A 17,202-nucleotide genomic window follows, 5' to 3' on the forward strand; every position below is an offset into this window, starting at 1 on the left:
CATCCCCTCCCCCACTCACCTATTGTACTCTGTTACTTTGTCCCCACCCCCACCCTCCTCTAGCTTATCTCTCCACGTTTCAGGCTCTCTGCCTTTATTCCTGATGAAGGGCTTTTGCCCAAAATGTCGATCTTACTGCTCCTCTGATGCTGCCTGAACTGCTGTGCTCTTCCAGCACCACAAATCCAGAATCTGGTTTCCAGCATCTGCAGTCATTGTTTCCCAGCTTGACCCTCACTGCCGCCCACACACCGCCCCTAGCCTGACGTTCACATCTGTCCACACACCACCCCCAGCCACGGAGGAAACCCACACCGACACTGGGAAAATGTGCATACTCCCCACGGATAGTTGCCCGAGGCTGGAATCAACCCTGGTGCTGTGAGGCAGCAGTGCTAACCACTGAGTCACCCTGCCACCCTATGCCAGGAAAACATAATGAGCAATGAAATTCACATTAAAACACTACATCTGAAGCTTTTTTTTAATAAACTATCCTCCTGCTACTCTTCAGTCACTTAAAAGGAGATTCTGATAATTGTTTTAATATTTTGATAGTATTCTTCCATGATGGGAATTGTCATCTCTTTATGATCCTTCCTCAACTCCTGCTTTGTACAAAGAATTTACAGTACTTGTAATATACAGAATCCCATTGATTTGATAAGGAGCTTAAGAGTTTAGTAACTGCGTATAAAGCAGGTGAGTTCAGGCATTTTGTCTTAGTGGGTCACACAGATGCATATCATGGAACTTTGTAGGCCATTTAATCCAATGTAAGTTTTCTAAATAATATGCTAGTGTTCTGACTTAGAACTGTAATTCAATGAATCCTAAGGATAGCCTTTGCCACGTCATGAGGTCTCACAGTTCAAAATGGAAAGCCTGCAAATAAGTCTAAGTGCAAAATGAGTTGATTCCTTGAATATCAACAGCAAGTTAGCTTAGGTTCTAAGACCACTCTGGGCACAACCTGGGGTTCCAATATCCTTTGTTCTACATTATCTCTCAATCTGTTTTTGAAAGCACATGTTGTTAATATTTTTGTTATCTTTTTATCCTTTAGCCTGGAAGAGATAACAACAACCATCTGCCAAATGTTGGAGGTAATGGACATGCTGTGAATAAATTTCAGCCTGTTGTCCCTTGGCCGCAGGTTGAGGGCGTAGAAGTGGACCTAGAATCTATTCGACTGAAAAATAAAAATGCAGGACAACAGCATGTTGCTGACAATAACCAACAAAATGCAATACAAAAACAGTATGTTACTTTTAAACCCCAGAAACATGTTTACTCTGATCCAGTGTTGAGAAGTGGTGTTTTGGGGAACTTTGAGTCCAAAGAGCCAGAACCTCAGGGTGTCGTCAATGGTCCTGGAGAAGGAGCAAAACCTTTTATATTGGGATCTGAATATAAAGAAGCTGTGCAAGCAAGTATCAAGGAATTTGGTTTCAACATGGTGGCCAGTGATATGATCTCGCTGGATCGGACGATCAATGATCTGAGACATGAAGAGTAAGTGTATGGATGCGAGATTGTATTACTCGGCGTTTAGAGAATTGAGAATTTGTGTTTTCAACTTCCTGTTGCATTTTCTCCACATTATTCCCTGTGTCGGGTTATACTTCCACAGGAGACAGCATTTCTTTTATATTACGTTTTGCTGTAGCGCCAAATCTTAATGTGACAGTATTGGTATGCAGCTTGATTGTTGAGCTTCATCCACCCTTACTCAGTTCCCATTCTCTTTCTCAGTTTGCAGTGCTTTGGAACAGGCTGGATTTTTTCTGTCACTGTCCAGTTGAGATCAGCTAATTTAGGATACACGAGGAATTGAACATTTTTTACTAAATCTTTCCACTCTAGTAGTGAGTCATTTTACATGTAACATGTCTTGTTACACATATCATTGGCTGTAGCTTACTGTGATACTGGATTAGCATCTATGTGTATAGTCACCATGTTCAGGTATTGTGGCTCGGGTTACTACAGGCAGTATAGGTCTTTTTGTTTATAAATGCTGAAGTTTTCTATAGATCAATAACCTTCAATTGTAAATTTAAAAGAAAATTGCAATTTGCTTTGGAATCCAGTAATTACTCGTGGTATGAATCACTCAATATCCTTAAGAATGAGAATTCAGTTGCTGAGTGTTAATACCTTCACAACAGAAGGCATTGCCTGATAAACCAAAAAAAGGAATTATTTTTATTCCATTAGTTCCTGCTCTTCTCGACCACTTCCAAAATGCCATATTTGATATATTCCAACAAGCTTTCCCTCGCCTCTTTGGATAAATCTGATGATTGTCTGTGTTCAGTAAGCTTATTTTTGAATTAATTTAAGTCTGGAATTTGTTTTTGTGCTTTGTCTGTAATCAGTTTGTTTATGTTGCCCTTTTGAGAGAAACTATTTAAAAATATATATTTATATAATAATCTATTACTGTGGCTGTATACACTAAAACCAAGAATTTTTGCAGTATTCTATTGAGAGAATGCACATACAATTGGCACTAAGTTGATTATAAATAGTTGACATATTAAATTGCTTCCTCAAAATAGATGTTAGTAACACCCACTGTAATGGCTTCTACTCAAATGATTTCTGTATCATTGGAATTAAGTTCCTGACCAGCTTAAAGGACACAAAGAAATGATAGAATCATACTGTAGAGTGGAAGGAGGTCATTCAGCCCTTCATGCCTCTTCCAGCTCTTTTGAAAGAGCTGTCCAAATAGTCCTGCTCCTTATCCATCTATGTATCTCTGTAAAAGTTTTATTTCTCAAGTATGTGTCTGGTTTCCAATAAATTGTTACTATGAATCAGCTTCCACCACTTTTTTCCATCAGAACGTTCCAGATCTAAATGACTGGCTTTGTTGAAACAAAAAAACTCCTCATTTTGCTGCTGTTGCTTGTGCCAGCTATCTTAAATCCTTGTACTCTGGTTACTAACCCTTCTGTCAGTGGGAACAGTTTTCTTTTTGTTTATTCGATTAAAATATCTCCTTTTTATTAATAGTGTCAGCTTTGGCTCACTGATTCAGAAACAAGTACACTAGGTTCTAGATTTAAGTTTCACTATAGGGTTGGAATATAAACATCAAAGTTCATGCACTGATGCCCTATTGAAGGAGTGCTGCACCATCAGGTTGGAGCGCATAGCTGGGCGGGAAGGTAAGTGATTAGTATTTGAGTTGAACCCTCCTCCTCTAACCTAACTTTAAAGTCCACAGGTAAGTGACTCAGTGTTATTGACTCAGTGTTCTTGTTTTTGGAGAAAGTGTACAGTCATGGCAGCGCAGGCGGTGAAATGTTCCTCCTGCAGGATGTTTGAGGTAGGGGTGACCACCGATACTCCTGCCGACTTCGTCTGCAGGAAATGCAGTCAGATCCTGATCCTCACCGAACGAGTTAGGGAACTGGAACTGGAGTTGGATGAACTGAGGATTATTCGAGAGGCTGAGAGGGTGATTGATAGAAGCTACAGGGACATAGTAACGCCGGAGAACAGAGGTAGCTGGGTAACAGTTAGAGGTGGGAAGGGGAAGAAGCAGGCAGTGCAGGGTTCCCCTGTGGTCGTTCCCCTAAAAAAAAAGCAAGATCTAGACTGGTGCTTGAGACAGTGTTGACGGAGTGTTGTAATTAAGATACTATGCCCAAGGCACTGTCCAAATTCTCAGGAAGTTGTAAATGATCCCATAATCTCATATGGTTTCTGCAATTGTCCAATAGGTTTGAGGTTCTCTCAGACTGTTTAGCTGATAGCAGCAACTGCAGAGTGTACATCCAATCTGATCATGGCACCATGGTACAAGAAGCCATTCAAGTGGAGGGAATGATAAAGAATGTTGTAGTCGAGAATAGTATAGTGAAGGGCATTTCCATTACTCTCTAAATCAAAGAGTGAGAGTCCAGAGCATTGTGTAGCCTGCTCAGTGACAGGGACAACTCTTCAGGGCCAGAAAGGAACATGAAATGAAAGGTGGAGCATCCAGTGGTAATGGTCCATGTAGGTACCAATGACATAGGTAGAACTAGGAAACAGGTTCTGCATACAGAATATGAGGAATCAGGCACAAAATTAAAAAAAAAACACTACTACAAAGGTTATTATCTCAGGATTCTTACCTTAGTTGTGTGTGAATTGACATAGGGTACATAATATTAGAGAAATAAATATGTGGCTTCAAGGCTGGGGTGGTAGAAATGGGTTCCAGATCATTGGGCATTGACATCAGTACTGGGAAATGTGGGGGCTGTGCCCTTGGGATGGCCCACAACTGAACTGTATTGGGACCAGGGTTCCTGTGAATCACAATTATATAAGTAGAGAGGAAAATAGTAATATAGGAAAAGAGGAGTTTTTATATTATTCATCCATGGGATGTGGGCATCACTGGCTAGGCTAACATCTTGTTGCCCAGCCTAAATTGCCCAGAGGACAGTTAAGAGTCAACCTCATTGCTGTGCGTTATCAGTCACATGGAGGCCAAACAAGGTAAGGACAGCAGACTTCCTTCACTAAAAGAGTTTTGTCTTTTATCCCCCCAAAAAATTCAGTCATCATTAGACTCTCAATTTCAGATTTTTCTTTATTTAATTCAAATTCCAACATTTGCTTTGGCAGGATTTGTCTCCAGTTACCTAGAACATGACCTGAGTCTTTGGATTAATAGTCTAGATGTAATACCACTATGCCATCATCACCTTCCTTTGGTCAAAAAGGGACAGAAAGAGATAAATCTAGGAAAACACCAACAATCAGTACTGGATGTTATGAAGATGACAGTAGGAGAAAGTTAAAGACTCTATTTCTGTATGTGTCTAACATTCATAACAAAATAAATGAGTGGATTCTTATAGGAGTCTGAGCGATGTGGGTTATACAGGTAGATTCAGAAGAGAAGACCAGTGAAGCCCCCCCTTGATACTGGAAGTAACTTGCACCCTTTTTCACAAGTGATGTGGTAACTGCTGACAGACAGCAGTGTGTTGCTAATTAAGGAGGAATTATTGATTATTGAACAATTTGATAATTCTCCATCAATATTTAACTATTTTAGCAATCTCACCAAACAAGCTAGATGTTGAGAAAACTCGACATGGTAATGAGAATGGGTCCTGGTGGATTCAGCTTGAAACTTGGTCCAAATGGCCTCCGTGTTGCGTTGAATCAAACTGCTGCTCAGGGCATGATACCCCAAGTACCAGCCAGGTGTGGATCAGTGGGCATTGGCAGCTGGCACTCATTCATTCAGCCCCTCATGATGATTATAGCATCTCATTGATACACTTGCAGGCCACTTGGGAAGCACAGACTTGTATTGCAGGATGCACCAGAAACTAGGATTCAAAGGCTGCAGCAAAGGCACTTTGTGTGTATAGACAGGGACCCACCCCACAGACTGAACAATGCTGCATCTCAGAGCTGCCCACTTACTCCCTTAATGTTCACTCACTTAGCATCTATTTGCATCATCTTGCCATGCCATAGCTGCTAGCGCACTGGTCTTTCAGCCTGAGTCAAAGGCTGTCAATACTGTTATATTAAGGTGCTCTTTTCTGCAAGTACACAGATAGGCCTCTCATCATGTTTGTAAGAAGGAATGTTTCTTAGAGATGATGAATGCACATTGTGACACCAATCTAGCACCTCCAGCTGTGCTAGCTGCCTGCATCACAAACACATTGTATATTCATGCAACCAAATGGCCATGTCAGAAACCATTGGGGGTTGAGTTCTCAGTCTAGTCCAGGAGAGGGGTGAAGGCACATTGCTTGTCAGGGGAAGTTGGTATTATCGCTTATAGGCATAGTCTGCGCACAGATCAAATGTTTCACCATGGTCAGTCATCAGTTTGGGTTACTCACGGTCAGGGGTCTGTCCCGGTACAGTCCAGGGGTGTTCAGTGGTCAGTCCTGCAGAGCCAGCACAAACAGGAGAATTGTGGAAGCTGCATATATAGACTGCAGCTCAGGTGGAGGAAGCTTCTTGTGCAATGGATCCCATTAGCCTTGGTGAAGTGACTCAGTGGAGTTTTAGTCTGGAGGTCCAGATTTGCTGAATGTGTCCTGCCCAGAGACAAGTGCACTTTCCTTGGCCTGACCTCCCACAGCCCTGAGAGAAGTAGAGTTAGAAATCCAGCCACCTTTGGACTATCCTTGGGCGGCACGGTGGCACAGTGGTTAGCACTGCTGCCTCACAGCGCCAGAGACCTGGGTTCAATTCCTGACTCAGGCAACTGACTGTGTGGAGTTTGCACATTCTCCCTGTGTCTGCGTGGGTTTCCTCCGGGTGCTCCGGTTTCCTCCCACAGTCCAAGGATGTGCAGGTCAGGTGAATTGGCCATGCTAAATTGCCCGTAGTGTTAGGTAAAGGGGTAAATGTAGGGGAATGGGTGGGTTGTGCTTCAGCAGGTCGGTGTGGACTTGTTGGGCCGAAGGGCCTGTTTCCACACTGAAACTAATCTAATCTAATCCTCGAGTGAGTTCAGGGTCCCACATCTCCTGTTACTTTGCTGTTGATGCTGAACTAGAGTGATGCAATACAGATCTGTAGCCCGATCCAGCAAACACTGAGTGTACTGGACCTGGCACTCCACAGCACCAACTTGTCCATCGAAGCAGCCAGAACTCACATGCCTGAGGCAGCACCATGTTACTGCAGTCCTCCAACCTTTGTGTTAGATTGCTCAAGAGCCCCCAACAAACCTCTCTGTTTCTGCTTGGAGGATTTGAGTTTAGAAGAGGTATGTCTTACTACAATTGTACAGGGCCTTGGTGAGACCACACCTAGAGTATTATGTGCAGTTTTGGCCTATCTACATTTGCCATAAAGGGCCTGCCGCAGAGCTTCACCTGTTTGATGCAGAGACGGCAGGATTTTCGTTTGAGGAGAGATTGGTTTGACTGAGCCTGTATTCACTGATGTTTAGAAGTTGGGAGGGAATCTGACTGAAACATAAAATTCCAACAGGATGGACAGACTAAATGCAGAGGGGATGTTTTCCCTAGCTGAGGGGTCTAGAACCAGGAAACGCAGTCTCAGGATACATGGCAGACCTTTTAGAACATAGAACATAGAACAATACAGCATAGAACAGGCCCTTCGGCCCACGATGTTGTGCCGAACTTCTAACCTAGATTAAGTACCCATCACTGTACCTATCCAAATGCCGCTTAAAGGTCGCCAATGATTCCGTCTTTACCACTCCCACGGGCAGCGCATTCCATGGCCCCCACCACTCTCTGGGTAGAGTCGGAATCATTGGCGACCTTTAAGCGGCATTTGGATAGGTACATGGATGGGTACTTAATCTAGGTTAGAAGTTCGGCACAACATCGTGGGCCGAAGGGCCTGTTCTGTGCTGTATTGTCCTATGTTCTATGTTCACGCACAACATTTTGACAGGTTCGGCATTTGGATAGGTACATGGATGGGTACTTAATCTAGGTTAGAAGTTCGGCACAACATCGTGGGCCGAAGGGCCTGTTCTGTGCTGTATTGTTCTATGTTCTATGTTCTATGTTCTATCAGAAATACCACTGTTTGGACGAGAAGTTAAACTGAAGCCCAACTACCTCTTTGCATGGATGTGAAAATTCCCATGGCACTGTTGAAAGAAAAGCAGGGGACTGAGCAAAGGTGACGTGGCCAATATTTTATCCCTGAATCAACATAACAAAACAGGTAATCTGGTTGATAACCCAAATGCTTTGTTGGTCAGACCTACCCTGATATCTAGTGGTTGTAAAAAGCACAATATCAATGTAATGCTTTTTCTCCTTTCTTTACAGCCTGTTGCTGTAGATTTTGTCTATTATTTTAAAATATTGATATTTTGTAAGGCAAATTATGAATGCCGGAATGGTACTAGAGCAATAAAGTTTCAACTTTGATCTCCAGCATCTGCAGACCTCACTTTCTCCTCATACAACATGGAAACAGGTCCTTTGATCCATTCTGGCCAAGTTTCTCAAACTAAATTGCACCTGTTTTCCTGCATTTGGTTCATATCCCTCAATATTTTTCATAATCCTATACCTGTCCAATTGCCTCTTAAATGTTGTAACTCTACCAGCATAATATCATTTCCTATGAAGTTCATTTCATATATGAACCATCCACTATGTGAAAAAGTTGTCCCTTTTAACATTGGCCCATTGTTTAAAAAGGAGAAAGTGCGGACTGCAGATGCTGGAGATCAGAGCTGAAAAAGTGTTGCTGGAAAAGCGCAGCAGGTCAGGCAGCATTCAAGGAGCAGGAGAATCGACGTTTCGGGCATGAGCCCTTCTTCAGGAATTCCTGAAGGGCTCATGCCCGAAACGTCGATTCTCCTGCTCCTTGGATGCTGCCTGACCTGCTGCGCTTTTCCAGCAACACTTTTCACCATTTTTTAAAAAGGCAGGAAATATTAGACCAGGAAATTACAGTTCAACCTTGGGGGCATTTGAAGGAATTCTGACAGACAGAATGTATCTGTCCTTGGAAAAATGCAGGTTTATCAGGGATAGTCAACCTGGTTTGAAGTTTCTGTTTGACAAACTTAATTGGACTCCTTTGTTTGAAGTACTTGGCAGAAATGTTGATGAAAGTAATGTATTTGATGTGGTCAGCATAGACTTTAGTAAGATCTTTCATGGCAGACTGGTCACGAAAGAAAGAGCCCATTGGGAGCTGTGACTGTGAAGTGCACAAGAAGTGAGGAAATAATGGAGGTCTTGACAGTTTCAACAGTGGACAGATACCCAGGTCCAGTTGATTGCACAGAGGACCAGAGGACAACCAATGTCGTTCCACTTTAGAAGAAAAGCAGGACAGAGAGAGGTAGACCAGGGAACTACAGGCCAGTGAGTCAAAAATCAGTGATAGGAAAACTATTGAAGGAAGCTAATCTTCATTTAGGGACGCAAGGGTTGATCTGGGATAGTGAGCATGGCTTTTTCAAGGGGAGGTCATGCGTAACCATTCTCGTGGAATTTTGAGGAAATAACTCAAAGGAGGAGTTGGTGGATGAGTTTTGTATTGGTTTCAGCAAGGCCTTTGACAAGGTTCCGTATGGGAAACTGATAAAGGTTAACAACTCATGGGATCCAGGATAACTGATAAGATGGATCCCAAATTGGCTTAGTGATAGGAGATTGAGATAGAAGGCTGTTTGTGTGACTGGAACCTGGTGTGCAGTGCCACAAGTATCAGTAAAGGGTCTGTATTGTTTGTGATAATCATAAATGATGTAAATGAGAATGTTGGAGGGGCTGTTGAGTAAGTTTGCAAATGACACAAAGATTGGCCATGTGGTTGACAGTGAGGATGAAGAAGTTAGGTTACATGAAGATATAAACGGATTGGTTAGATTGGCAGGTCAGTGGCAAACCTGAAAGGTGAGGTATTGCATTTTGGAGGAAGAAATAAGACAAGGGAGTACTCAATGAATGACAACACCAAAAAGCTCAGAGGAAATGAAGACTCTTGGGGTACCTGTCCACAGATCCAATAGGCTTTGGATGTAGGTTTGTTCGCTGAGCTGGAAGGTTCATTTCCAGATGTTTCATTCCCCTACTAGGTAACCTCTTCAGTGGGCCTCAGGCCAAGAAATGCTGAAAATTTCTGCTTTCTATTTACATGTTTGGGTTTCTTTGCGTTGGTGATGTCATTTCCTGAGGTGATATCATTTCCTGTGGTGAAGTCACTTCCTGTTCCTTTTCTCAGAAGGTGGTAGATGGGGTCTAACTCTGTGTTTGTTGATAGAGTTTCGGTTGGAATGCCATGCTTCTAGGAATTCTCTTGCATGCCTTTGTTTGACTTGTCCTGGAATGGATGTGTTGTCCCAAACGTGTATTCAAAATGAATGAGTACCCAATGAACACAGTCCGCCAATTTCTGAGCAACAAACCCAAACAAGCAGACAAAACACGTCCAGAAACCCTAGCCACTCTCCCCTACATCAAAGACATCTCAAATGACTGCCAGACTACTCAGACTACTGCATCATGGTAGCCCACAAACTCACCAACACACTAAAACAGCAACTAATGAACTTGAAAGATCCTGTACAGACAACAAGCAAAACTAACGTCATTTACAAAATACCGTGCAAGGATTGTAACAAACACTACATTGGACAAACTGGCAGAATACAGGATACATGAACACCAACTAGCCACAAAAAGACATGAACCTCTCTCACTAGTATCCTCACATGCGGATGAGGAAGGACACCGCTTCGACTGGAACGACACATCCATCCTAGGACAAGCCAAACAAAGACATGCACGAGAATTCCTAGAAGCATGGCATTCCAACCGGAACTCTATCAGCAAACACATCGAGTTAGACCCCATCTACCACCCTCTGAGAAAAGGAACAGGAAGTGACTTCACCACAAGAAATGACATCACCAACCCAAAGAAACCCAAACATATAAAAAGAAAGCAGGAATTTTCAGCATTGCTTCACCTGAGGCCCACTGAAGATGTTACCTTGTAAGGTAATGAAATGTCTGGAAATGAACCTACCAGCTCAGCAAGCAAACCTACATCCAAAACCTCAACCTGAGCTACACGTTTTCTCAAAACTCACTAAGGTTAATAGGCTACGTAAGAAGGCATATAGGAATCCCCGATGAAGGGCTCTGGCCTAAAATGTCGATTTTCCTTCTCCTTGGATGCTGCCTGACCTGTGCTTTTCCAGCAACACACTCTCAATTAGAGATGGATGTGAGGCAAAGCTGAGAGAGGCGTAATAAGATAGCTGTGTATAGGCTGAATAGAAAACAACTGTTCCCCTTATGTGAAGGGTCAGTAACAAACTGGTTTAATGTTAAAGTGAAAGGCAGGAGTTTAGAGGATATTTGCAAGAAGCTGCTTCACCCTTGGGGGTGTTGAGCATCTGGAGTGCACTGCCTGGGAGGGTAGTTGAGGCAGAGCCCTCTCAATTTTTAAAATGTACTTGAATGAGTACTAGAAGTGTCATCTCATTCAAGCTGAGACTAATCAAGGTAATAGTAATATTTTGGCAGGACAGACTTGGTGGGCCAAAGGTTTCTGTACGATATGACATGAAGCTGATCATTGCTTAAATGGGAAAAGACTGCAGAAAGCTAAAGATCAGAAATTTTTGAGGAGTCCTCATTCATCAATCTCAAAAAGAACTAGTGTCCAAGTTCAGCCGGTAATTGGGAAAGAAAAGAGAATGTTGGCCATTATTTCAAGGGAATGAAGTATAAAGGTAAGCAGGTTTTACTAAAACTATACAAGGCACTAGTTATACCACAGTTGGAATATTGTGAACGGTTTTGTGCCTGTTATCTAAGGAATGGTATACTGGCATTGGAGGGCAGAGAAAGTTCACTAGGTAGCTACCAGTTGTGGAGGGACTCTTGTGAGGACAGATTGAGTAGGCTAGACCTGTACTCATTGGAATTTAAAACAATGAAAGGTGGCCTTATTGAAATATACAAGATTTTTAAGGGACTTAACCAGGCAGGTGTGGAAAAAATTGTTTTCCCTTGTGAGAGTCTAAGACCAGAAGACATAATCTCAATGAGGAGTTGCCCTATTAAGACAGAGGGTATGAATCTGGAATTCTTTACTGCAGAGAACTATCAGCTGAGTTGTTAAATGTACTTAAGGCTGAGACAGACTGATTTTTAATCAGTAAAAGAATCGAGGGTTAAAAGGAAAAGATGGGAAAGTAAAATTGAGGATTATCAAAACAGTAATGATCGTATTGAATGGAGCAGACTTGATGTGCTCAATGACCTACTACTTTTTCCATGTCTTATGGAATCCAAGGCAGTGGCACGCTGGATCCAAAATTGGCTGAGAGGGAGGAAGCAGAAGGTGATCTTAGAGAGATGTCTCTGTGACTGGAAGTCTGCTTCTGGTAGGATTCTGCAGAGCTGTGTGCTGGGATCTTTGCTGCTTTTGCTGTTCATAAATAATTTGAATTTAAATATAGAGGAGTGATCAAGAGGTTCATGGATTGCATAAAAATTGTAGTGTGGTAAATTGTGAGGAGGATAGCCACAAACTGCAGAGGACATAACAGTGATCAGCTGAGCAGAGCAGTGGCAAATGTAATTCAATCTGGAAAAGTGTGAGGTAATGCACTTGGGAAGGCCTAACAAATGAGGATTGTGACACTCTCGTATGGTAGGACTCTTGAAAATACTGAGAGTAGAAGAACCTTCCACCCAAGGTAGCATGGCAGTCAATAAGGTGGTTAAGAAAGCATAAGGGTTACTTGCATTTATTACCTGAGACAGACAATATAAAGAGCTGAAAATGTGTTGCTGGAAAAGCGCAGCAGGTCAGGCAGCATCCAAGGAACAGGAGAATCGACGTTTCGGGCATAAGCCCTTCTTCAGGAATCCTTGGATGCTCCCTGCTGCGCTTTTCCAGCAACACATTTTCAGCTCTGATCTCCAGCATCTGCAGTCCTCACTTTCTCCTCACAGACAATATAAAGGCAAGGAAGTTATGCTAGAACTGTATAAAATGCTGGTTAGGCCACATGGGAGTACTGCAAGGGTTGTTTTCCTAAGAGCAGTCTGGAAACAGACCCTTCAGCAAAGATTGAGGGGAGATCTTATAGAGGTATATAAGATTGAGGGAGACAGGGCAGGTAGGAATTTTATTTTCCTATTACTATAGGGGTTGATAACCAGGGGACGTGGACTAGAGGTAAAAGGTAGAATGCTAAGAAGAGCGTTGAGGATAAATATTTTCATTCAGTGGTGAGAGTTTAGAACTCACTGTCCATAACAGTAGTTGAGTCAAGATCTCTCCCATTTAAGCAATATTTGGAGATACACTTGCTTTCCCATAGCCTCAGGATTTGAGACAAACACTAGAGAATAAGATTAGTGTAGTCGGATCTTGATTGGCACAGACATGATAGGTCAATTGGTCTCCTGTGCTTCAGATGTTCATGAGTCTACGTGTAATGAGTCCAGATTTGTTTTAGTTTAATCTTATATTCTTTATATTCTTTAAAGGCAAAAGTGGGAATGGTTTTTGTGGCACAATCATAGGCAGTCTAGTTCCTTACCTATCTATGTGATGCATTCACATCACCTAAAGACTACTGCTGATCCAGAATCAACTACACATTTGTTGATCGGGTGCACTTCTGAACATATCTGGCCTACAGCTGGCTCAGTTAATTATCCATCAACAGGTCTGGCTGGACTATATCCAGTGCTATTCATTTCCATTCTCCCCTGCCAAAAGAATGCACTGTCTCGGGATTTTCTTGGAGAGCAAAGATAATAAATTTTGTTGGCTAAGAGTCATCTCTTTAAGCCACCTGTCACTTACACCTTTGCCAACAAGAAACGTCAACAGCTTGTGGGCTTCTTTGTTACAAAGATTGAAATGTCCATTCAGCTGTCTCCTGCTTTTACCCATTTGTCTAACCACCCAAATCACTCCCTAGGTAACTTTCTGGACTAACAGTGAATGTCAGCTCTTATCCTGTTTCCCTCCCATCACAGTCATGACTGTTGTGTTTCTTTATTTGAAACTCATCTCGTTCATGACACGTATACTTTTTTGGCTCCATTCTCAAGACAATGGGGAGTGGTGGGGTGAGTGCAGTGGCAGTGATGGAATGCTCCCTATCTAAAGAATCGACCACAATCAAATCCATGAAGAAAACATCTTTGCCATGGGAATTACATGCTGAAGCCAGTATCTTCATGTTAAAGTTGCACTTCCATTCCTCTCGCAAGTCCCGTCTGCAGCTGAGCTCCAACAATCTCTGGCAATTAGGGCACAGTAGCGGACACTGCCAGAACGAGAGTCAAATCCATGAAGAAGACAGCATTGGACCCCAGAATGAGGTTATTTGGTGGTGAGAATTTGCCTATCTTAGAGTCTATATAATTCTAGGTGAGTAGGAAGGTAGGGGAGGATACTGTCTTCTACTCGTATGTCCAACCTCCTTTTCCCCTCCTTGAAGATGTTTTTGTTTTCTCCCAAATCCTTGACTCTGTCTAGTGCTTCCAAGTTTGAATATTCTTCAATAAAGTCTCTATCCCTGCCACAGACCAAAGGGTCCTAATTAAAGTCAAAAATGATATTCTTGTGACATCTTTGCAATCTTTGACATGGCTGAATACTTTGATACATTTGCTTTTCCAGTGCTAACAGCAACTGGAATATTACAAGCCTCGATCTTGCAACACAAAGCAGGCTAGATCCACGGATCTCCTTTCTTCCTACATCTGATCTTATCTTCACTATTTATTCTTTCCTCATTTACCTATCCAAATTTACCTTGATATTTGCCTCAATAACTGCACATGATAGCTAATTCTACATAGAGTCATACAGCACTGAAACAGACCCTTCAGTCTCAAGTCCATGCTGACTGTGCACCCAAACCAAATTAGTCCCACCTACCTGCATTTGGCCCATATCCCTCAAACTTTTCCTATTAGTGTACTTATCCAAATATCTTTTAAATGTTGTAACTGTACCTGCATCCACCTTTTCCTCTAGAGGTTCATTCCCCATTTAGACTACTGTCCATGTAAAAATGTTGCCCCCATGTCCTTTTTAAAACTTTCTCCTCACCTTCAAACTATGCCCCCGGTTCTCCCCCACCCTCACTTATCTATGCCCATTGTGACTTTGTAAACCTCTATAAGGTCACCCCTCAACCTCCTGTGCTTCAGTGAAAAGTGTCCCAGCCTATCCAGCCTATTTTTATAACTCTAACCCTCCATTCCTGGCAACATCCTAGTAAATCTTTTCTGAACCCTCTCCAATTTAATAATATCCTTCCTATAGCAGAATGATCAGAAATGCACATAGTACTCCAGAAAAGGCCATCAATCTCAACATGACATCACATCTCCTGTACTCAGAGGTCTGACCAATGAAGGCAAGTGTGTTAAATGCCTTCTTAACTACCCTGTCTACCTGTGATGCAAATTTCAAAGAATTATGCACCTGAACCCCCGAGATGTCTTTTCTACAACACTACACAGTGCAGGAATCCAGCTGATTCCTGAAGAAGGGCTTATGCCCGAAACGTCGATTCTCCTGCTCCTTGGATGCTGCCTGACCTGCTGCGCTTTTCCAGCAACACATTTTTCAGCTCTACACAGTGTATAACTGTATAAATCCTGCCCTTATTTGTTTTCCCAAAATGCAATATCTCATTTATCCAAAGTAAACTCCATTTGCCACTCTTCAGCCCATTGACCCAATTGATAAAGATCTTTGTAATTTTAGATAACTCTTCACTGTCCGCTATAGCACCAATTTTGGTGTCATTTGCAAACTTCCTAACCATGCCCTCCTATATTCTCATCCAGATCATTTATATAAATAAGGAAAGCAAAGTGAACCCAGTTCTGATCCCTGTGGATCACTGGTCACACTGTAACCACTGGCTATTATGATTTTCATTCTGAGGTAGGATCACCAGACCTGAAACATTTAACTCTGATTTTTCTCCACAGATGTTGCCAACCCTGCTGACCTTTTCCAGCAATTTCTGTTTTTGTTTCTGGTTTCCAGCATCCACAGATCTTTCAGTTTTTACTATGATTTTCCAAATGGATTTATTAATCATAATATAATTATGATTAATGATGATCATTATGATAATGATAATTATGATCTTTAGTTTTAAACTCCTACACAAGTGGAAGCCCTTTCTGTCTGCCTTTTCAAACCACTTCAAACTATAAGGACTTATATGGAGTCAACCCTGAACCTAATTCATTCAAGAGAAAGGGCTATATGGCCTGTTTAGTCTCTCCTAATTGTTAATATCATTCTGGTATTATCATCTTTGTAGATCTGTTTTGCATTTTGCATTGAAACATAGAAATTAGGACAGGAGTAGGCAATTCAGCCCTTCAAGCCTGCTCTGCCACTCAATATGGTCATGGTTGATCAGCCAACTGAGTACTAATCCACCTGAGTCTCCCTCTTTCCTGTGTCTGATCTTACCTGCACTACTCCTTTCTCCATCATTTTACCTGTCCAGGTTTCAGTCTTCCGGTTTTTCGTCCAACTCCGGACCCTATTCCTGCTTTCCCCCCATAAGTTTTGATCCCCCTTGCCCCAAGAACTACATTAAATGCTTGTAAGAAGAGTTTAATGTTTTGGCCTTAACCAGATTTCTATGGCAGGCAATTCCACAAGCTCATCACTCTCAGGGTGAACACAATTTGGCAGAAGCATCAAGTGAGACGAGAGTGCAGAATGTTCTCTGAGTAGACAGCTTGACCATGTCCGTCACCAGAAAGCACCCATACTGACCAAGTTGGGCAAGTCCTAAAGACAGTAGCTGCTAGACTGTATCAATGGTAGCTGATGAAGGAACCAATAAGAGGTAAAAACATATTTGACCTTTTCCTTCCCAGTCTGCCTGCTACAGATATCGTATTGTTTTCAAAGTGTTTTTGGGACGTGCCTTAGTTTGAAACTGGTGACTGTTCCTTGTCTGTGGGGACTTTGTGATGTCCTTGAACCAGTGTTCCAAAGGGCCAGACTAATGATCTGAGGGGTACCGATTCAAATTCCCACTATGGCAGTTCCTGAAATTTAAATTCAGTTGATAAATCTTGAATAAAACGTAACAAGTATCAGTAATTATAACTTGTCGTTAAAACAATTGTTCTTTTAATACTCTTTAGGAAAAGAAATTTGCTGTCTGACCTAAATGTGACACCAGCCTCAGTGTATGGTTGACTCTGAAAATGACCTTGCAAGCCACTCATTTGAGGGCAAAGCTTGTGAGGAAAGACCTCGTTCTACTTTCTGCCAAAGTATAACGAGGGTCCATTCATTTGTCTCTCATTGCCTCAAAAATTAATATAGATTTGTGCATAAGTAGAAAATACCTTTTGTTTTGCAACTGCAAAGAAACTCGGAGAAATGTCAGTTTGAATGTTTTGTGTTTTTTTTTGTCACAAAGCCTTTAAAGAACTGATTTAGGACCTTTACATATACAGCTGTACACTTTTGTTTTGTGAATAAAGAATATTTTTGAAATAAAATGAAGGATAGACAAAAAAATCTCTCCTAGCTACCTACTTTAAGGCTGTATTTTAAAACAAAAAAGGCTCCCCTGAATTTAGTGGTAGGTCCAAAACGAATATGTTGGACATAAATTTGCCCATTATCAATTGACATGCTTATTGCAAATCATGACAATTTCTAACTGTTGACC

General features: G+C 41.9%; 1 protein-coding gene across 2 annotated transcripts in view; it reads left to right on the top strand.

The window, feature by feature from the left end:
- The window catches only part of galnt7 (UDP-N-acetyl-alpha-D-galactosamine: polypeptide N-acetylgalactosaminyltransferase 7), a 160,241-nt gene that overhangs the window by 70,181 nt on the left and 72,858 nt on the right, over window positions 1-17,202 (top strand). For both annotated transcript variants that reach the window (XM_043704437.1, XM_043704430.1), the window contains exon 2: window positions 1,067-1,515. In XM_043704437.1, coding sequence (XP_043560372.1) covers window positions 1,067-1,515 — 449 coding nt within the window. The remainder of the gene's footprint in view (window positions 1-1,066; window positions 1,516-17,202) is intronic.

This window comes from Chiloscyllium plagiosum, chromosome 2 (genome assembly GCF_004010195.1).
Source record: "Chiloscyllium plagiosum isolate BGI_BamShark_2017 chromosome 2, ASM401019v2, whole genome shotgun sequence".
NCBI lineage: Eukaryota > Metazoa > Chordata > Chondrichthyes > Orectolobiformes > Hemiscylliidae > Chiloscyllium > Chiloscyllium plagiosum.